Source organism: Epinephelus moara, chromosome 9, assembly GCF_006386435.1.
Source record: "Epinephelus moara isolate mb chromosome 9, YSFRI_EMoa_1.0, whole genome shotgun sequence".
Taxonomy (NCBI): Eukaryota; Metazoa; Chordata; class Actinopteri; order Perciformes; family Serranidae; genus Epinephelus; species Epinephelus moara.
The window spans coordinates 2,436,139-2,459,828 of record NC_065514.1 but is presented as its reverse complement, the minus strand read 5'-3'; the positions used below and the strand labels follow the sequence as shown (position 1 = coordinate 2,459,828).

The 23,690-nt window shown below is 42.6% G+C and overlaps 1 protein-coding gene across 1 annotated transcript in view; it reads right to left on the bottom strand.

Moving 5' to 3' along the window:
- The window catches only part of zfyve16 (zinc finger, FYVE domain containing 16), a 39,213-nt gene extending 19,816 nt beyond the window's left edge, over nt 1–19,397 (bottom strand). The window contains exons 1-4 of the mRNA XM_050053814.1: nt 19,204–19,397; nt 12,978–13,086; nt 9,467–11,517; nt 7,298–7,394 (exon numbers count right to left, since the gene is read on the bottom strand). Of these exons, the coding sequence (XP_049909771.1) occupies nt 7,298–7,394; nt 9,467–11,517; nt 12,978–13,047 (2,218 nt within the window). The 5' untranslated portion in view covers nt 13,048–13,086; nt 19,204–19,397. The remainder of the gene's footprint in view (nt 1–7,297; nt 7,395–9,466; nt 11,518–12,977; nt 13,087–19,203) is intronic.
- Nucleotides 19,398–23,690: the final 4,293 nt, after the last annotated feature.

Genomic DNA, 23,690 nt, shown 5'->3' with positions numbered 1-23,690 from the left:
CAGCTAAGTCCCCGCTAACAGCTCCACATAAGATCGCGAGTAATCCTGTAACTTTTCCCGTCGAAAAACGGCATGACATGACTTGTCACCACTCATTGCGATTTTGGACTTTGTGTGTTTAGGCTGCTCTGGTGCGAAATACATAACAAATAAAAGAAAAACGATGTTATTTCTGAAAAGTCGAGAGCTTCCTGAATCCGGCAATACCAAACATCACATGGTTTGATGACGTAGCGCGCCTGGGAGATACCATTTAACAGAGGAGGAGGGGAGCGGGGACGTCGGTGTCCTGGCGGAGTTGCGAATGTTTTTCTGTTAAAACAACTATAAACACCTGAGGTATGGACAGTAACAGTGTCATATCGCTCCACAGTATGCAGGTACTGTTGTGTTTTCATGTTTGGACTCACTCTGTGTCCATTTGAATGAACGTCAACACAAGATGTAGAACTTTTTTATTAGCTTTCTTTCTAATATTGGATATTTCTGATAAAAGCAGCTCTGAAGACGAACCTGAAGCAGCTGATGAGTGATCAGATATCAGATCAGATCATTCACAAGCAGAACTGGAGCATGAAGTACGACTGTGCTCGCTCAGACACACACTGGACACAAAAACAGTCTCACAGCCATGTTGCAATGACCACGAGGCACTGACTGTGATTTCTGATCACTGTTATGACTAATTTCTGCCTTGAAGCTGCTTGTGTGTCGCACAGTGTGATACTGCAGCACAATCCTGAAGCTACGTTTCATTGTTTTCAATACAAAGGATTCGGAAACTACCAAAATCAGACACATTTAACCTTTGACTGACAGCTCTGCTCCCCTACAGCACATCCTGTGGTGCAGATGAATGAAGGTTAGTGCAAACAGCACGGACATGAGTTGTTGCTTCCAGGAAAGCTTCCAGGCGGTGACTGAGAGGCTTTCTAAATGCCTCTCCGGTTGGACTCTCTCACAAAATGCTGATGCAGCACTCGTCTACATTATATTGATTAAGCATCATAGATCTTTATTGATCTGTTGTGTACTGACAACAAGAACAGTGTGGCTTACAAAAGCACAGGAACTCAGCCACATTGAGAGGACACACACCGCAAAGACATTACAGTGGGATGGACTCTCTTCAGTTACACAGCATCACTACAAGTTGTTTCACCTTGTTCTGCAAAGAAATGATGACAAGGCACAAAAACAGTCATCCAAGGCTTTGGGTAATTACTTGGTTGGGTACTGAACTTGGTACTTTAAACGGGCCAGACGATCTCCATCGGCACTACTGAGTATTGATTCACATTTAATTTGCCAAATTTCAGCACCTGAAAGCACATCTGGATGAGAACGCCGGGTTTCGGCAAGAGGCGAAGTGCCATGAAGCGCCCCAAAGCTCTGAGGTCGGCAACAGAGCGCTGCAGAGCCATTGGTTCAACTTCAGACAGGATTTGGAAGTGTCCCAAAGCCAAGAAGCCAACCATGGAGCTCTGCGAATGGTCCGTCGGCTCTTTTATCGCTGCAGCGCCAATCTGCTGCAACAGTTTCAGCGTCTAGTCTATTTACTTTTCTCTATTTTAGTAACAGTCTTATTATCACTGTTAGACGAGCAGACACGACGGGCAGAGACAGAAGAGAGACAGTTTTGCGCAGGCTAAAAAGCAGAGCCCAGACTAACGGTGTCCCAACATCTCAGGGACGACAGAAAACATGAAATCTTCCCCAGGATGCCTGATGTTCTCCCTGTGTCAGCGTGGGTTTCCTCCAGGTGCTCTGACATGTTCTCCCTGTGTCAGCGTGGGTTTCCTCCAGGTGCTCCAGCTTCCTCCCACAGTCCAAAGACATGCAGGTTAATTGGTGACTCTAAATTGTCCGTAGGTGTGAATGTGAGTGTGAATGGTTGTCTGTCTCTATGTGTCAGCCCTGTGATAGTCTGGTGACCTGTCCAGGGTGAACCCTGCCTCTCATCCAGTGTCAGCTGGGATAGGCTCCAGCCCCCATGACCCCTAACATGATAAGTGGCTACAGAAAAAAAAAGAACGAATGTTAAATGGAGATGGACGCAGCCTTCTGTCCGTCCTCTGCACACGTTTTCTAAAAGCTTACGGCCAAAACACAGCAGTACCATCTTGGAGGCAGCGTAGCGTAGTTCTGGCGAGATGTGATCGTAGGAGACGACGGTGACACTTCAATAATGGCAGAACGAAACAAATCGGTGGTATATGCTGATGTTTTCACAGCAATCTATAACAGATATTAGAAAGGGAATTATGACACAGTATATACAGGGTGTCTACAGGCATCAGACAGTTAAATTTAATGCTTTTAAGACCTGCTTAAGACACCAAATTTAGGACAGATTTTTGGACAAATCATATTTTAATTATCTAAGCATCACAGGTAAGTAGTACAGATGTGGTCTTGTGCAGAGGTAAGTGTTATGTGCAAGTATAAAGTACATTTTTAAAGATTTGTAGCACTGGAAATGTGGATGTTTAAATCAAAAAAGCTTCACTCATTTACACAAAAAGAAATTAAGAGATATATAAATGAAATGACATGAAATGTTTGTGGTAGTTAAGACCTCACAAATTCAACTTTAAGACTTTTTAATTACTTTTACGTTTTTAAAAAATTGAATCTAAGATATTTTAAGGACCCTGATATTTAGTAAAAAGCAATTTTTAAAAGATGTTTTCATGTGAAAGAAGATTATATTCTAAAGGTTGTTTCATACATTTGCAGGATTGCAGGTTCTCGCTCAAAGGTATTGAAGTATCAGTATCAGCCCAGAATTTAAATCGGTGCATCCCTACTCTATAACTTGTCCATTTCACAACAAGTTGGACGAAGTGTGACGTCCATCGTTGTGACGAATGGAAGAAGACGTGCTGGATTCTGCTGACAGCGATATCTCCAGCTGTACCGACACAACCGCTAATGTGGCTGATGAATGTGTGAACGCTGTAACCGTGCGCAGGGCCCTTTGACCTTCTAGCGTAAGTGACGTAGGCAGCAATGAAATCTGAAAACAAGTGGTCAGCTGGGGATGCATGACACAAACAGGTCTGAGCAGCGATGTGTCCTCCTGTGGTCAGATCACCACAACATATTCACACTGGGTCAAATATTCCTCAACGCAGATTATTAACACCACAACAATCCAACAGGACACAGAAGCAGTAAACAATGACTACTTTTTAAGATTCAGCTTACCTCATCCTCATCCTCATCCTCACCCTCATCATCCCCTCTGCTACAACTCAACCCGTCCAAATCACTGCGAGTCTATTCCTCAGTCTGACTTTCGACACTCCCATCACAGCTCCCCTGAAGCAGCTCCTCGCTTATCTCCGGGAGTCTACGTGTGCCGTTAGCCATGTCAGCCCCGTTAGCTTTCGGCTGAGGTGTGCGTGTGTGCGGTAAGCTTCACATGCAGCTCACCACACTGTTGTGAGAGATGGAGAGCAAAAGGAGGAGGGAGAGATGACGGAGAGGAGAGAGGGATCACGTCACAGCGCTCGAGCATCCACCAGCAGCTACAAAAAGTGGATCACCTCTTTCTTCTTAATTTAGACGCCGTGTGCGAGCGTCACATGTCCGCTGCGTTAGGCGGGTCCCGTAGCACACACACACACACATGCACACACAATCAAGGACAAATGCCAGTGTCCTGCTATAACTCTCCTCCCCTCTCCATCCATCTTCCCCCTCCCCATCTCTCCTCCATGTCCATGCTGCAGTCTTTAACTATAAAAAGGTGCCTCTCTCAAACACAGACGAGTGAAGCACAGACGCTGATTTCAGATCTTTTCTTTTTTACACCAACGTGCTGTTTATGTTCATGAAAAGACGCAATTCTATATATGTATGTTTGAATATTTAATATTTGTTCAGACATGAAAGCGAGCCCCCCGAGCCGCTCTGTACAGGACGTTTTTAGTGTTTCGTGCCTTAAATATTCATCAGCTGCATAATGAAAACATTACTGTGATGTTATTAAGTTTTAATGACAACTCGTTTAGTCTATTTAAAGATGACTCGTAGGTTTAGTCTGTTCCTGTGAGAGGATGAAAAGACCAGTTCTACCCAGGGCACAAAATTAGCACCAACCACCAGCCAAATGCTGCTTAAATATGCAAGTGTCTGGTAGATTTGCTCCATTCACCAGCCCAAAAACAAGTTTCACAAGCCAATATATGAGCCCTATACAGAGGCAGGGCGTCTATAGACAGTTAAAAAATATTAAAGCTGCATTAAATGATGTTTTTGGCCAGGTGAGGGCAGCAAATCAAACTGAATCAGTCCCTGCAGTGATTTCAGGAGCTGTTATTGGGACTGTTGTGGCCTGAAATGCAAAAATAAGTTCACAGCAGCTTTTCTAAAATAATTGCGATGTACGCTGCGATGTTTACAGACATTTTTTGCAACAAAAATTGCACATCTGTTCATAATGGCGGGGGTGTGGGGGGCGTCAACATTGAATTGGTGTCGATCAGGATCGTCTCCATGAGCCACTCTCCTCCTGCTGCCTCTAGCATGAGCTAACGATTAGTCGTCTAAACGATTACACATCCCTCGCTAGTCGGCACCGAAAATATTAGTCGGTTAAACCAATTACTATTTTATTTATGTACAAGGCTGCTTAACTGTCATGCAGCCACCCGCCACTAGTGGGTGCTACAGAGCGGTCAGACAGCAGTCCCCCTCCCCGCGGTAATGCTCAGGTAGACTGGAGTTTTAAATTGGAGAGATGTCCTCTCATAAACCAGCACGGTTTGGCAGCACTTTGATCTAGAAAATGAAAAGCATGTAGGCTGTGTCAGAAAATAAACTGGCATATAATCACTCGACTGGAGCAACGCACAACCACATTCAACTCAAGCATTCGGATGTTAACCTGGACAGAACGACGGCTGCTGCTGCTGCTAGCGGTGCTCGCCACACTCAGACCAAATTGACATCGTTCACCCAGAGACGCTGTGAAGATAACGCAGCTCATCACAACAATGACCTCGCAAGATATGCTTCCACTTAACTTTGTTGAAGGTTAAGGCTTCAGGAAGTTAACAGAATATGTTGAGCCTGAACGCATCGTGCCGGGACACAAAATGAAGGCTGAAGCACATTCAACATAAAATGAGTGATTTAATTTTTTTAGACTAGTCGATGAGCGTTAATTAAAATTTTCACTTAGTCAACAGGGAAATTAGTTATCAGGAACATCCCGAGGTGACATCTCAACTTTCTTTAAACCCGTTAATAACCATTAGGGAACGTTAGCTGTGTGATGCTAACAGTTAGCCCTGTCAATGGGTGTGTTCTGAATCACGTACTTTTTCTTTTTACTTTTACTAGGTGCTGCAGCTGCCCTTATAGAGTACATACTGTTGCATGCAGCATGCACACAATTGGGATATGCTGCTGTCTCATAACAACACGCCCTGAACTTTGACGCTCTTGCTTTTATATCCGTTACCTTGGAGATAAAACAAACGCCACTCACCGAATACGCCAGAGAAGGAGATCAACCCGGAGAGCTCTGCTGCTGTTACTTTGCAATACATGTAGTTTAACTTGTAGATTCTAACATATCATATTTGTGACAGTGAAATTACATCTGCAGTGTTATTTTTATAGTTATATCCTTTTGTTGTTTGTAATTTTTACGATTATTTTGTTCACTAAATCAATTAATATTCCTGGTATTACTGTTCAACTGGCACTGTCATCCGTCACTGGGACTTCTGACAGCTGTCAATCAACTGTCAAGCTGTCGTCTGTTTGCAGCTCATCGGACGTGACGTATCGTCCACTGCTCAGAGGGTTGTAGAAAAACTTATCAACATCACATACGATGGAGGATCTTCCTAAAAATACAAGTATAGACTCGTACAAAAGTAAATCCCTATCCAGAGTTCATCATTAGCAACAATGTTTTTGTTGGAGTCGTGAAAACTAGAATTGCCGCCCTGCAATTGTACACCTCCGCCCACCAGACCAGTGTCTCTGACAGTCTCCATCCATGTCAGTGAAAACATGGATGCTTCACACACAGAAGATCTATACAATCAGCACAGTTTCAAGATTAGAGTCACCAATTCAGTATCTGACCAAATGTCTCCCCTTCTGTTCCTGAGATATGACGTTAAAACATGATGATGTCACAGTCAAGCTGACCTTTGACCTTTTGACCTTCATTATTTTATCCTGTTAGACATTTGTGTGAAATTGTGTCACAATCAGCATATGAATTCTTGAGATACAGACATTTGTGCTAAATTTGAAGAAATCCCTTCAGGGCGTTCTTGAGATATCACGTTCACAAAAATGAGACCGACAGGGTCATAGTGACCTTGGCCTTTGACCTATGACCACCAAAAACTAAGCATTTAATTGTTGAGTCCAACTGGACGTTTGTGCCAAATTTCAAGAAATTCCCTTGAGGCGTTCTTGAGATATCAAGACAAGCATGGGATGAATGAACAACCCGAAAACATGATGCCTCTGGCATGGAGGCATACAAAGTTGAGGCTTGATGTCATGACCTTCCCTCTCCATGCTGCACAGGACCACGCTGTCTAGATTTTAGATGTTGAGTCCAGGTGAATGTCTCATGGCTGCCTCCACGTCAGCAACAGAGGCATTAACAGTAGAACATGACTGTATCTCAGAAACTATAAGGAGCACAATCAAGAACTGATATCTGTGAAGTCATAACAAGTTAAATATCAAAGATAAACAGTCATTTGCAGCATAAACAATAATCTATTTCTTATGGAAATCACTTAAACAGCAACGTTGCAATTTTCCTCATTTTCAAAATTCCTGGGTTTGTCTACACCTTTTTATGTGATCTAAAAATTTCAAACTTGTACTGTTAGATATGCACAAAGTTTATCCAGATTTCAAGACTTTCGACCAATCAGAACAAATGTTGTGACATTTCTCCTCATCATACTAAATATCATTTTTGGCCACAAATGTGTTAAAAACACTTTTTCAAAAGGCCCTTCAAAACCAGTCATCTGTCTAATGCTACACGTCCCTCCAGGACATATACACACATGAATCATTGGAGCCTGTACAGCAGCTTTATCCCATTTCAGAGGTTTGTCATAACGTTCAACTCATCAGACGGACAAAAACTCCTTAATTACTCTGCATTTCTGCAACAATGTCACCACAGTGGTGAAAATACTTCCACATTAGCATACTGAATGTCTGCACACTACTCTCTGCTCACATATCTGTCAGAAACATGTGGAGGTGAGTTTGAGCTCAGACCACAGCAGGGCCTTACCTCTGTGTATGGTATCAAAGCAGACGACACACACACGAGCCTCCTTCTCCAGGTACTTCAGCTTACACTTCCTGTTGCAGCAACCGGCACAGTAAACCTGCCACAGAGGAGAGAGTGACCAAACACGTACGCTACAGAGGAACGTGCATACATAAGAAAAAAGACACAACAATTCAGAGTGTATCTAAACATGTCTGCCTGGTCGGATAAGCAGCAGCACTCTTGCTGAGAACAATAACAACAGTCCTCTCTAATGCTGTTTTAATCACTCGCCTTTAAAGGACTTAGCTCCATCTTTAGGACACGCGGCTCAGTGGAGATCTATAGAGGGGCTGAAAAAAGAAGTGCTGACTCATGCTCTCTGTGTCCGTGCATCCACTGAGCTATATTTGGTGCTGGGATGTAATCCGTTTCATTTGACTATTTCCAAAACACGCACCCCTTACAACTTTCACTGTCATTCACGTATGACATTAAGTGTTGTAAACAAAAATGCATCTAGACTTCGCACAAATAAATGTTAAAAAAAAAAAAACAGAATTAAAGCTGATTGGACAATCTATATAGGAAACATTCAGAGTTCCCTGTAAGCGCACTGACAAACTGTGGTACTGTTCACAATTTAACGACTTAGAAAATTGGAATTGAAAAAAAAAGGTTTAAATTTTAGCTCAAGGAATTCATCATGACAGGGAGACGTTTCTCTTTTTTTTTTTTTGTCCTGTTCCTCGTGCAGGGCGACGGTGCAAAATTAGTCTGATGTTTACAATTTCCACTTGATTCACTGTTTCAATTCAATCAGCCGAGCTGCGCTGTGAGAATAAAATGAAGCCTACAACAACAAAGATGGCTGCACTATAACACTGCTGAACCTTTCAAATTGGGGTTCAATGATTATTCAGACAGTCAATCAACCTAAAAGCAACAATTTTGACAATCGTTTGAATCATATTCAAGCAAATATACCAAACATTTGCCTTTTAAAGGCTCTCAAATGGTAGAATTTTCTGCTTTAAGCCCAGTTCAGACCAAAGATTCGCGACAAGACGAGTTGAAAGAGGCGACTACCTGCAATGCACTTTTCTGCAACGTTCTAAAAAGCTGCTAGCTCACACCAATACAACTAGATGTCTATCATCTCTAGTCAACAACTTAAGGCCCTGACACACCAAGCCGACGGTCGGCCGTCGACCAAAGTTGGGCCGTTGGTGAGCGCCTGTTGCCCTAGTTTTTGCGGTGTGTCCCGCACCGTCGGCACTTCGGCGTCTGCGGCTTTTCGGCCGATTGCGGCGGAGCTTGTCGGTGAGAGAGATCACTCTGATTGGCTGTTCAGGTTTTATTTCCTCGCCCCTATAGCAAGTGAATCTGTCTGTAGTGAAACTGGGGCTAACCGGTGCTTCCTCCTCAGGCTCCACTTCACTCAGCTGCCCCACAGACCCGCTGCTTCTTCACACTTTAACCTGAATAACAAACCGGAGCTAGCTGGGAGCGGCTAGCGGAGCGTTAGCCGCAGCATGACCGGAGGGAAGCACAGCCAGTTAGCCTCCGCTAGTCTCTGAGCTAGCCCCGGCTCTCCGTTTGGATCCAACCGGAGCACCGAGCCCTGGTTTGTTATTCAGGTTAAAGTGGGAAGAAGCAGCGGGTTTATCGGGCAGCTGAGTGAAGTGGAGCCTGCGGAGGAAACACCGGGACCGTCTGGATGTAATAGTCCGTGGAGGTGCTGCGGTGCTCGGCTGCACAGATAGGAAACCCCTCGGCTGACAGGATGTACCACTCTCTCACTCCGCTCTCTCTCACGCAGGCGCAGAACGTACGTGCTACTTGGCCGTCGGATGTAGTCCGTGTAGTGTGTTCAAATGCAACTGACACAGGGCAACGTGAGGCGACGTAGACGACGCAACAGTTGGCTTTCGTCACTGCTAGTTCTTTGATGTCGGTTTGGTGTGTCCGCACCTTTAATCGATATATCGATCCAGATTGATGGATCGTTACACCCCTAGGAAAAACTGCAACACAGAAGACGAAATCGCAACATGGAGATGGTGGCCATTTGTATCGCATGTTTGGTTTTAGTTTGAGGGCCGTTACACCCCCAGTATTCACAGCTGGACAAAAGCGTCCAAGTGTTTTCATGCAACAGAACGACACATAAGTGAAACTTGAACATACCTTCCCGCAGGCTCGACAGTGGTGCCGTCTCTTGGTGAAGGTGAACCTCTGGTAGCAGTTCATACAGTTGGGAGCTTCAGAGTCAGGCACCCAGGCAGGCTGTCTGCTCCCCAGCTCCTCTACTCCTTCTCTCTTCCAGTTCACCGACCTGGCTCCATCTGTGGGTGACTCCCCGGGGTAAGGTGGGGGCTCTGAGAGTTCATCAAATCCCACACTGTAGTCCTGATGCTCCTGAGTGGCGTACATAGGGCTCAAATCCCTAATGTTGGAATGTTCCTCTGTAAGACTTGAGGGTGAACTCTCTTCATCCTCAGCAGTGCTGAGCGTCTGCGCCTGCTCCTCTCCTTCCTCTCCTGCTGGTGGAGATCGTGCAGTTTGGCAGTGTAGCTGTTTAGGTCTTGCACCTCCATAGGAGGGCTGCTGATCAGGGCTACTGCTGTGCTGGGACTGGAAAGTGTTGCTGGTTACAGAATGGTTTACCTCAGAGGAGGGTTCTGGCTCTTCTTGGCAAGGAGGTCTGCAGGAGTCTTGTGATGGAGCACCAGGGTTTGAACTTCCCTCTACAGTCACACACATTGTTCTGTCACTCTCTGGAGAAGCCAGACCCTCCAGATCCTCCCGTCTACCTCGACCACAGCTCCTCAGCTCCTCTTCCACCAGCCTGCCCTCCAGATCTCCGTTTGACTCTGAGAGACTCTCAGGTTGAGTAAAATCTCCCGAGCCGCCACCGCAGTAAGAGACACCACCCTGCTCTGCTTCTGCGTGTGCCTGCAGGAATGCATCCAGCTCCTCGTCTGTAACCAGGAGCTCGGCCTGGTCGCTCTCAGGAAGGTATTCAAAGCCAAACTCTGGAGGATCAACGGGGCTGGGTTCTGAGTGTTCGCAGGAGGCGAGTTCTGCAGGAGGGGCAACAGCAGCAGGTTCGAGGGCAAGATGCTGCCCCTCTGGTGACACCCTGCCCTCTGCAGCCTGCTCGGACACTGACGAGTCAACGGGTTCCTCTAAATGCAATCTGTCCTCCCTTGCTTCCAGGGCTGACAGGGAGTCTGCCTCAGTGCTCTCAGAGACGTCTGCAGCCTCATCGCACTGCTCTGAAGCTTGTCCCGACTCGTCCTCTGCTGTCTTTGTGTTCACCAGAGCTCCACACATGGACACAGCTATAGGCAGGCAGGATAGGCCCATCGCTTCGCTGTCTGAAGCTTCTGACTTTGGACCGTCAAGAGACTCAGCTTCGCCTTTATCCGAAATTTCTTGTGACTCCTCTTCTTTACTCACTGAGGTTGTTGTTGTCTCTTTAATGCTATCAACAGGCAGAGTGGGCTCCGGTTCACAGTGGTCTAAAGAGTTAACCACTACCTGGTTTGTGCAAGCCTCCTCCTCACAGTCCCTCTCGTCTTTGTCAGCTGACTCAGAGATCCTTGGTGCCAGTGAATCATCTGTGGACTCACAGCTCCTCTCCACTGCAGCAGGAAGAATAACATCCAGCAGACTGAGCGAGGCAGAGTATCCACCGCTCTGCTCCTGGGAATCCGAACCCAGAAGCCCGTCTTTCCCTGCAGACGCCTGCTCTTCCGTTGCGTCTGCGCTTTGGCTCGGCTGTCCTTGCTGCTCTCCTCGCACAGTGACCACAGGGCTGTCAAAGTCCACGAGCAGCGTCTCCTCCTCCTCCATTTGCTTCTCCACCATGTCTAGCTCGCTGAAAGCATCGTGGCTGTTGGCCCTGACCAGGATGGCTGAGCTGGTGTCGTTCACGAGGTCACACACCGGCTTCAGAGCTCTGTCGGGGCAGGGAGGGGCTGAGCTTTTAGGTGGCCTGCGATCCACAGAGGAGAGAAGGTCCACCCCGGTAAGAGGCTGACCTTTGACCTCCCTGTCATCAGCGCTGCGGTTCTGACTGCTGGAACGGTCAGGACAGTTGGTGGCACAACCATAATGAAGAGAGTTAAGGTCGGGGAGGTTTGGTGGGACGGTGGACGCCTCAGAGGGTAAACCCAGTGAGGAGAAGGGGTACACAGCGGGCTTCAGGAAAACAGATTTACAGTCGAGTTCCTCTGTAATAAAAATAAAGAACAAAACATGTTAAACTCAGATACACTCAAAAAAATATAATTCAAGTATCAAAGTATATTACTGATATTAAATAGTACGGTTAAAACATTTCTTTGCCATTATTTAAATGCATAAATTTCAACTTTAAATTGTACTTCTTTTCCCACATTCAATTTTCGTTTTCTTTTTTTGCAAATAATCAAATATTCGTTAATAATTTAATGTGAATACTAGAATACGGAAGTTTCTATACATGCCTGCTTTAACGCACACACTGTGCTCACTCTTTATAGATGTGTCGAAAGGTCTTTAATATGGTTGACCGCGTCATTCTTTTAGATAAGCTGCTCTCTGTGGGTTTTTGATTTATCTACTTACAACTGGTTCAAATCTTACCCGTCCGACAGAGTTCAAAGTGTGGTTGCCGACGGTTACAAATCCAGTCCTCATATAGTCACTATAGGCGTTCCCCAAGGCTCAATTTTAGGTTCACTGCTTTTCACTCTGTACATAAACCATATCTATTCTCCAACCCCACACTGTACTGCTCACTTTTATGCTGATGATACCATCCTGTATGCTATAGATTCCACTGCAACCCAAGCATCCTCCCCTAACATCTGACTGACATCTCTGTCAAACTTAAAACAGGTTATTAGCTAGTTTCACAAAACCATGATCAGCAGATCACCCCTTATTCCATCTGCACCTTAAATGGTGACGGCACTGAAACAGTTCAGGACTATTAATATCTCAACATCTGGTTAGACAGCAAGTTATCATACAAAACTCATATAGAGCATCTTACTCAAAAAATACAAATACAAATTGTTTTTCTATACCACATTAGGGCCTTCTGTTCCTTTGAAAACGGAAAAACTATTATACAATCCACTATACTGTCCACAATAGACTATAGGGATATCCTGTTCACTCATGCAGCTGCCACAACCCTAATACCCATTGACGCTGTCTATCATAGTGTCCTGCACTTCATTACAGCCGATAGTCATCGTACTCACCACTGTGACCTGTATAAAAAGCTTGGCTGGACATCACTGGGTGCTAGAAGACATCTACACGCCTGCATCATCTATAAGGCCTTGCTATTCAAACTACCAGGATACCTGTGTGCCAAAATCATTGACATGGAACCAGATCACAGGAGAGACTGGTTTTAAAAGTCCTTCACACTAACACTGAGCTGGGCGAGACTGGTTTCTAGTACTATGAGCCTCATTACTGGTCTGTATTAATGGAAATTTTTAATATATTGTATCTTTAGACTACAAGTCAGACAAAGCCAGAGATTTGGAAATGTCAACATGGACTCTGTGACATTATGATGAACATTCTTTGTCTCTTTTTTGACATTTAACAGCCCAAACCATTAACTGATTCATGGACAAAAACAAGATTAAATATTAAAATAAAATGAAAACAATCATGAACTGTATCTTACCAGTATTGAGCTCAAAGTCATCAAGCAGTTTGTCCAGATCACAAACAGCTGCCTTGAAGAAGCTGTCCATGCTGGGCTAAAACAAAGGGCCCTTAACCCCCTCCGATTCCTAAAGGACAAGAAAAGACACATTTTAATACCAAAAAAAGACGACATTTTTTCATACAGTTTTTTTTTCAGTCTTTGTCTTTGGGAAGTAGTACAGTAATAAAATGTCTCCTTATAAGCAAGAATCTAGGTCAGTTATTTTCACGTTATCCCCGTGTGACATTCTTGTTTACATGTATCAATGCATACCGTTTGTGTTTATAGCAGCTGTAAGGATTAATGCATGCACAACAACATTCTGATAGACAGTCAATGATTATGTGGATATGATAACCAAACAGGTGGAGGCATTGTGTCGCCCAGAAATACGACATTAAATCTGTATTATTGTGTAAGATAAGATAAACCTTTATTGATCCCCAGAGGGGCAATTTGGCTCATGCATCAGAACAAGGACAGCAATACAGATAAATAGAGAAAGTAAAAGACATAACATGTGTTTAGAATCAAAACAGGCATAAAATAAATAATGGAAACTATACACAAACTTACACTGACTGCTTATACTGTATCTAGTGTCAAATAAATATAGAGGCTTTATTGCTATATCCCCCTGCTTTTGTCAAGACAATGACTCGACTCTGTAGCTCCTGTCAGTATTAAATCTCTGCAAGATACACTTGAATACGCACAAAGTTTACGCTCTTTAGAGCAAGTGTACCTTAGATCTACTTTGTAATTCTAAATCAGACATTTAATTCAAAATAAGACAACATTACACACATGGAAAACACACCATATGTGGTTGTGAGTGCAGCATACAGCCTGTATCAAAAGCACCACCACCATTATCCTCACACAGACCAGTTATGTTACATCATATGATCAACAACGTGATTATTACTGCAATCAGAATTTGATTTATCGCCACCTTGTTTTTCACACACAAGGTGTTTTGTTGCATAGATGAGAAAATAATAATAAACACAGAATAGAAAAACAAGTTCACACCACGCTAACTAAGCTCATCACGATCAGGCAAAGCTCTTTGTATTTGGAAGGAGACCAGAGTTGTGGTGTTTGTGGTGACCTTCCTACACTGGGGCGTTGGAGGTGATGCATAAGAGTACGTACGAGGGCAGGAAGCAGGGAGAGACCACGGGACCATGAAGACCATGGAGTAATAGCTCAGAGTACAGTGACAGCAAGTTTTTGGAGTGAATGCTCCGAATAAAAAAAGAACTCTGTGATCAGAGGGAGGATTTAAGTTAATAAAAAAAGACTTGAAGAGAGAACACACCTGGAAGTGGGGGAGATGCACCGAGTTCACCTGCAGGCAGTGTCCAAAATTAACTTCCTCAGTCACCAGCCAAGAGGACTGGGAGATGATAAAATCCACCAGCCAAGCAGATTTTTTACTCATAATAATAAACTGCCTTTTGTGTCACACGTTTATTTGTTTCCTGAGCTGGGTGATATGGCCCTAAAACAATATCAAGATATTTGAAGGTATTTTTTGCGATAGCAATATTCTTGAGGATATGACAAGTCAGTAAAAAAAATATTCAAGGGGAACTAATGTTTTTTTCAACCTGGGCCCTATTTTCCGATCTACTTTTGTCTAAATGAGTGATAGGATGTTCAATATGTGACATGTCTCCAGTATGAAGCTAGGGCTGACCTGCCTGCAGCCCGTGAGCGTGCGCTATATTAAATAATAGGGCACTCAGACAGCGTCAAACAACGTCTCCTCATCCGCTCTTCAGTTTCAATGAGCTCTGCGTCCGTGTACGTCCATGTACGTCCATGTACGTCCATGTACGTCCGTGTACTCCGTGTTCAAATAAATAGAGGAGAGAGAGGGAGCAGCAACAGGCAGAGGAACATGTCTGAATCCAGCTAAAGGTAAACACACACGTTCATTTCTCCTTTCCGTTATGTTGTCAGATAATTATACTAACAATCCGAGCCTATCTGTGTGAAAAAAATGCACTTTTAGTGGACGTATTTTGACGTTGTTTGACGCTGTCTGAGTGTGCTAAGAGAAGTAAAACATTCAGGACGCCACAGTTTATTCCACACTACTGAAGCTGCTCCTCTTTTTGGAACCACCAAGGAGTCAGGAATCATTTCTCTGTCAGCCATGATGGTGTTGCCCTGGGTAACTGTATGACATCACTCACTATGTCAACAAGTCGAAATATCGCCAGTGTCACGATATGAATTTTCATATCATCTTATTCATGATACTGGTAGTATCATGAATAAGATGACATGGCACACCCCTAAAAGTTTTGCACTCCATCTTTAAGAATAAAAAAACACCAACTAACAAACTGACTTGTTCCTGGGTGACAAATGGTTTATACTTAAGTGTATTACTTTTCAACTAGCTCATTTAATTCTGTATAATTTACAATACGATTCGATGGACTCCCAATAACAAAAGTTAAGGCTTGAGCACCACCTGAGGGTGATGTCATGACTTTCCCTCTCCGTGTTGCACAGGATCACACGGTCTACTTTTAGATCAGCCTCAGCACCACTGAGGATTTAACTCCTGCCAGAGGCAAAATATTAATTGCTGTGTTTCTGTCGCCTGATGAAATGAAAACAATAGTCTCAAATGTCCTAATCTCAACTTCTGTGCAGCAACACAAGGAATATTTACAGAATACCTGCACGAGTGCTTCACAGTGAGAGAAATGTGTAGTGATAGTCTGCTTTTGGTCAGCTTGAATCACACAATCAATAGTCTACACAGGGGTCCCCTGTTCATCTGTGATGCCCCACAGTAAGACACACAGGTAAAGGGGAACGGCCAAATTCTCTTATCTGCTAGTTCAGCTCTTCAGTTCATGAATCAAATACAATTTAACGCCTTTAAAGAATCTTAATACTAATCTGACACATTCCTCTTTTTAAACTTCATTGAAATAGAACATCAGAAAAGGGTTAAATATGACTGGGAATGAAAATGGGTCAAATATTAGGGAAGCAAATCTCCAGCATGGATAAAAATAACATCAAATAGTTTCTAAAAATCAGCTGCTTGATAAAAAGAGTCACCTTCTTCTCCCAAAATAACAAGCAGTCGCCTTTAAAAGAACCTTTAAATCCATATTTGACGTCGTAGATGTGAAGAAGAAATTATATGTGATAGTTTATTTGACTTCTAGATGAAGCTGCTACTAAAAATGAAGCCATAAACGGCATTAATTTTGAAGTGTCCGCCATTTTGATGAGAAGACTCTCTTTTCCTGCAATTATTTTAATTAAAACTCCAACAAATGCTTCTGATGACTTTCTCCAGACAACTCTGGATTAATGTCTGAGCACAGAAATACTGTAGACTTCAACACAGAACTAAACTGACGTCCCCACACAGTGTTAATAAAGACGCAGCTGGCTGTAGTGACTTCTCAACACAAAGGACACAACAGACTGCTTAAAGTGAGACACTTCTTACGTGTTAGTTAAGTGAAGCAAACAACTTTTTTCCTACCTCCTCCTTCAGTAACGCTCTTTGTACTGCTGTGTCACACTGGGAACCATGTAAATGCTAAATATAGATGGGAACGAGGAAGTCAATCTTACTAAGTACACATCTTAGGGTTAATCATCACAGTGTGCACTTCCATGAATCTGGATTTACCAGTTATCAGCAGTCATCAGCTGCGTATCTGACCAACTATGAAGTCATGAATTGATTAGAAGTACTTCTTCAACTTTCAGAAAACATGTTGCACTGCTCTCACCTGGGGTCAGGTGACAGGTAGGAGGGACGGGAAGCTGTGAGGCTTAAATATAACAAGTTATGGACAGTAGTAGAAGAAATACTCATATCTTTTACTTCAGTAAAAATAGCAATACCACTCTGCAAAAATACTCTGTTACAAGTAAGTCAAGTCCAAAAGTATCATCAGCATATTGTGCTATGGTCAAGTCCAAAAGTATCATCAGCATATTGTGCTATGAGGTGGCGTAGCCCCTTTGAGAGTCAGTATGTTTCCAGTCACAGTGAAGTGGAGCTACAGCTACAGCTTGACTACTGTCCTTGTCCCAGTATACAAGCACGGGAGGGGAATCCTACAAATCTACCTACGATAGGTGGAGATATGCCCCCTTTCAGCTTGTTAGTATTGGACCTTTTTCCTGTTGACCTATGACGTCACAGACCAAACAATGGACAAACAAGTTAGCTACGGTTAGCTAGCTGCTAACTGGTACCATGGTGGACAACTTTACAGCTCTGTACATTTGGTCCGTCCAAAAAGTCACGGCTCTGGATGTAGATTTCTCCACGTTGTTACCGGCTTCTTCTTCTCTTACACATTTAATGCTATTGCACTTCTGGGTCAAAGCCCGGGGCGGAAACTGTGGAGCATGCTCAGAGCGCCTCGGCCAGTTTGGGTCTGATTGACTGTATACATGCAGGAGGAATTTGACTCCCAATCGGTACAATTTCCGTCGGACATGTTAACAGATATTTTAAAAGTCCGGTTTTAATCAGACTAACACAATAAATCAACTTTATCAAATGTCTTGTAAATGTACTGATCATTTTTCTCAATGGAGCCTGGCTTTGAAGAGAGCAATATCACGGCTTCTTTTACCTTTGGAAATCACGATCTGACATTAACGTAAAACAGTCAAAATATTCTAAATACAGCATAAATTTAATCTGATATACATTTTTTTAGGTGGGACTCTTTTTCCATTCATCCATCCATTTTCATCTGCTTATCTTGATCCAGGTTGCGGAGGCAGCAAGTCAAGCAAAGCACCCCAGACGTCCCTCTCCCCTGCAACACTTCCCAGCTCCTCCTGGAGGACCCTGAGGTGTTCCCAGACCAGATGAGATATGTAATCCCTCCAGTGTGTTCTGGGTCTGCCCCGGGGCCTCCTACCAGTGGGACGTGCCCAGAACACCTCTAACAACAGGCGCCCAGGAGGATCCTGATCAGATGTTGAACCACCTCAACTGACCCCTTTCGAAGCGAAGGAGCAGCGGCTCTACTCCGAGCTCGGTGGCTAAAATATGTTTTGTTGGTGTCCTCTTCACAGCAGCAGATTGGTTTTCCGAACTGGGGGCGTGTCAGCTGACATCGACTGTATGTAATATACTGTCTAAGAGGCCGTACATATCCTTGTGGCTTTTCTGTGCCATCTTTCAAGAGCGCGGTACCAGGTTACGTGGTTCTCGCCTTCAAGTACGCCTGCCATGTGTCTACATTAAAAACAATGAATTTGAGGGCACAGGAAACGCAGCATGTGTACGGCCCCTAAGAAACCCCACTTAAAAAAAATCTGAACTATCCCTTTAAGTAATAACTAAAGGCACTTTTAATTTTACTTACATACTTCCATTTTAAGCTACTTTAAACATCCACTACATCTCAGAGGCAAAAAATATTGTTTTAACTGTACTTAATTTGTCTGACAGCTTTTAATTACTTTACATTATCTTTAATACCCTTCCTGTCCTAAGTGCATTTTGCAGATATCACAGTCTCACAAACTTTTACTTAAGTGACGATTTGTAATGCAGAACTTGTGAGGTATTAGTACTTAAATACTTCCTTCACCACTAGTAATCTAGTGGAGATACTCTCCAGCTCAAATCCTGGATCCGGTCACAAACACCGTGTAACACCGACAGCAACCGGTGTCAAGCTACACCTATATTATATCTATATTATTAATACAATTAAAGCCATTTCTCTTGTCACTGAAAGAGCGTTTGTCTTGACGCTAACTCCACAACTTTACATGAACACACATGCCTCAACAAAGGCAGCTAGTTTGTAATATGTCGAACACCAACCACCTTTAGCTACAGGATTAGCAAACATGCTAACTAACCCAAACATTGAGCTTAAGATACAAATGACACCGCTGACGTTAGCAGGTATCATTAGCCACTAACATGTCACCACAACAAACAGACTTAACACTTAGCTTGAGGGTTAATTACAGAGCTGTCTGTGGCTGACTGTCTGTGACTCTTTAACACCAGCCATTAATAAACAGCCTGTTGTTTGTCACCTGGAATTACCGTGATTTAAACAGGTGTAGCTAAAGTTAGCCTGTTAGTTGTTATTGGAACGCGTTAGCTGGCTAATGTGGCTAACTAGCCTGCTGTGGGTTAACCTGGTTTTCTTTTTGAATTCCTTACCAGCTCTGTTTTATTCCATAACTCCGACGTCGTCCTCAGCGACTGTGCTCATGTCCCGCTTTAAAACAGGAGCAAATGTCTCCCGGGTCGTCGTCTCATTGTCTGAGGAGGCAGGTAAAGTTGAGAGGGAAGCTAGCTGTTGGATTAGTTTTATTGGAGATGTGTAAATTCTCCACTCAGGCGGCCATCTTGAAACAGACTGTCGGGAGGTCACAGCAGGATCCGCTCAGCCTGTCTGCCATAGTCCTGCTGTTCTTCAGGATTATACCTCAGATAAATGGGGGTAATTTACTACTTTATAATTACTTTATTACACTTATTGTATTATGTTAAATAATACACAGGGATACTATACTGTTTGTTAAACTATACTATTCCATCCTATGTTACATTGCTGTATTAGCCTATATTACATTAGGGACTGTTCGTTACTTATCAGGGCAGGGGATGGTGAAAATGGGAGAGGCACTTAAATTAATTTTTAAGCACTGTGGAGGGAGTTATATTTTTGATTTGGCTTAGAGAAAGGACATTTAACATTAAATGGTTGTGTTTTATTCTAAATGCCCTCAGATATCCATCTGCATATCTGGGCCTGGGTTGCGGGGGCAACGGGCTGAGTAAAGCACTACAGAAGTTCATCCTGGGGGATCCCGAGGCATTAACTGAAGACTTAAAAATAAAAAGCATGCACATCCAAAAGCGAAAAATACTGTGTGCTGGACAGAAAAACAAATATAAAAATAAACGCAGGTCCGCACACCAGAAACTGTTCCTTTTGGAAGTTGTAGGCCATGTTTACACGAAAATGATCCACTGAAAACAGAATCGTTTCTCATTTTCGTTTTGAAAAAAAGTTCCGCGTTTAGACAACAACATTTTAATAATGCAAAAATGACCAGAAACGCTGCAGTATACATGCCAGGCCAGTAGTTGGCAGTGTGACACTCATGCTTCCTTCTACAGAGCCAATGTATAAACAAACAAAATGGCAACCGCACCAACGTTTGTCTGGATGAACGACGAGGTGGAGTTGCTACAGTAAATCTACACTATGATGGGGAAGCGTTGATAAATTAAACAGGGTGAGCAGCACAAGCAGAGCTCGGGAGTCCGCCATTGTTGTTGTGATGGTCAATTTTCTCGTGCATGCCTAGGGATTGGAAGCGTGATGCGCATGTGCGAAAGTCTCCGTTTTCAGAGAAACTGCATATTGCAAGTTTACATGACAATGGAGACGGTGCCGTTTCCAAAAAAATTGCACTCTGGAACCCGTTTTCAAAATGTCGCGTTTCCAGGCACCCAAAACGCTGCTGTCGTGTAAACAATCAGCCAAAACGCAATTTTACCGTTTTCAGTTGAAATCACTGTCGTATAAACGGGACCTTAATCGTATCACCACATGTGAAGTTTCGGGCACATGAAGGGCTGCTTGGTTCCTAAAATGTCACTTGTGATGATATTTATTTTTTGATCCTGAGGCGTTCCCAGACCAGGGTCTCATTTATAAACATTGCGTCTGCACAAAATGAGGCCTGAAAGAGGTGTACGCCACTTCCCACACAAAAGTGGTGATCTACAAAAACAGCCTTGATGGGAGAAACTTTGATCCATGCTTACGAACATTTTGGAGTCAGGAAGTTGACAAATTGTTGAATATTTTTTGGTGCATGCCTTTTTGGCTTTTGTCTGTGCATACATTTTTAGTATGGATCCTAGGCATTATTTTATTAATGAGACCCCAGATGAGATATGTAATCTCTCCAGTGTGTTCTGGGTCTGCCCCGGGGCCTCCTACCAGTGGGACGTGCCCAGAACAACTCTAACAGGAGGCGCACAGGAGGATCCTGATCAGATGTTGAACCACCTCAAGTGATGCCTTTCGACATGAAGGAGCAGCAGCTCTACTCTGAGCTCCCTCCAGATGTCTGACTCCTCCCCCTATCTCTAAGGCTGAGCCCAGACACCCTACAGAGGAAACTCATTGCAGCTGCTTGTATCCACGATCTCATTCTTTCGGTCACTACCCAGAGCTCATGACCATAGGTGAGGGTTGGGACGTAGATGGATTGAATAACTGTCTAATATATATCTTTATTGTTTCTGTATTACTATTTTTACTTATGTAAATAATCTGAGTACTTCTTCTACCAGTGGTGTAAGGTAGTTACGGGCCCCAGTGACGCAATCATGTGCGTATCATCTCGTCACGTGATCAGAGCCTGGACACTGGATCACATGAACATACATATTACCCAGCAATCATCATTGCATATCTGTATATAACAAAAAAATACCAAAGAAATTAAGAAATCATTAATTTAACAATTTTGATAGTTGATTTAAAGTCATAGAATAAATATATAATTGTATTGACAGTTTTACAAAAGAAGAAAAAATAAACATGACAGATGGGTTTGCCTTTTTCAAGGCTACTGTTTTTAATTTAATTAGAGTTCCACTTTGAACACAGGCAATTTTTAAGTTGGCAATCACTCATAAGGGCCCATTCTCCACCCAACACATTGTTGGAGGAGGCCACTCTCTCTATTCTGTTCAGATATGTTTCAGCTCTCATTGCATCTTAAAATTTTAAAATAAAATTCACTAATATATATATATGTGTGTGTGTGTGTGTGTGTGTATATATATATATGTATATATATATATATATGTAGATATATATATATATATACATATATCTACATATATATATATATATATATACACTCTCTCTTCCTCCCTCCTGTCTGAGTCAAACCTTGGCACTCCAGACCACTACGTGGAGGACTTCAGAGTCTCTAACAACCAAAATCAAAAGATCATTAGGCATGTTAAATAAACAAATAAATAGGTAAAATAATGATAATAAAAATAATCTAAACACAAATAGTGAGAGTTTACATAGGGATAAAATACAACAATTAAAAATAAATGAAATAAAGTAATATAGACTTTAATTGCAAAGGATACTTTTTACTTAAATGAATAATCTGAGTACTTTTTCCACCATTAGCCACATTGGTTTGATTTTATTCTGAGCAAATAAATAAACTCTTTCCCCCTCCTGCAGGTGTCGTTAACACCTCAGGACTTCATGTGAGAGTCACAACCAAAATCAAAAGAGGAACATTACGCAGGTCAAAACAAAATCTAAACATAAAATAGTGGAAATGTACATAGGGATAAAATATAACACATAAAAATAAGACTAAATAAAGGATAAAGTAATATAGATGTATACATTAGACAGTAATTGCAAATGGGTTTTTTTTGGTTTTTTGGGGGGGTTTTTTCTACTTTTACTCAAGTAAATAATCTGAGTACTTCTTCCACCATTAGTCACATTGGTTTGATTTTATTCTGAGCAAATAAACAAACTCTTTCCCCTCCTGTCTGTCCTGGCCGGCAGGTGGCGCTAACACCTCAGGACTTCAGGTGAGAGCCCCTCACAACCAAAATCAAAAGAAGATCATTACACTTGTCAAAAATAAATAAATAGAATTAAAAAATCTAAACATAAAATAGAGGAAGTTTACTAAGGCAGGCATGTCCAAAGTCTGGCCCAGGGGCCAATTGTGGCCCGCAGATCAATTTTAATCGGCCCTCGGCTTGACTTTCCAAATATACCATATGTGGCCCTTTACACAATAATGGTTAATAGAGCAAGATCACTTGGCATTTTTACCCTTTGCCTCACAATGATAGGACTATCATACAGTTTGTAGACAGGCATCACGTAGCAACAGTTCATTAAAAGATAAAAATGGTTGCATTTAGTTTTTCCTTTTTAAACCCATTTGATGCGAGAATCAGTTGGCCCCTAGGCATTCTCACGTTGTTTTATCTGGCCCCCATTCAAAAAAGTTTGGCCACCCCCTGTACTAAGGGATAAAACAGAAAAAAATTAAATTAAATTAAATAAAGTCATATAGACAGAGAGCCACTCACAACTGAAACCCAAAGAAGACCATTACACATGTAACGAAAACATAGGCTATATAAATATGAAATGGTGGAAGTTTACTTTCTTTTCGGGAAAAAATAGAACAAAAAGATCATTATAAGTCATTATAGATCTATAGTACACAGTAATTGCAAAGCATTTTTTCCTTTTTTTGTTTTTGTATTTCCATTTTACTTAAATAAATTATCTGAGTACTTCTTCCACCATTTGTCACATTGGTTTGATTTTATTCTGAGCAAATAATAAAAAATAAAATAAATTCTTTCCCCTCCTGTCCGTCCAGGCCGGCAGGTGGCGCTAACACCCAGGACTTCAGGTGAGAGCCACTCACAGCCAAAATCATTAGGCATGTTAAAAATAAATCAATAAAATCGAAACATAAAAGAGTGGAAGTTCACACAGGAATGAAATGTAACAAATAAAAATAAAATAAAATAAAATAAAATACTTATAATAGCCTAATTAAAAAAAGTCTTCCTCCTCCTGCCTGAGTCAGACCTTTGCCCTCCAGGCCGGCAGG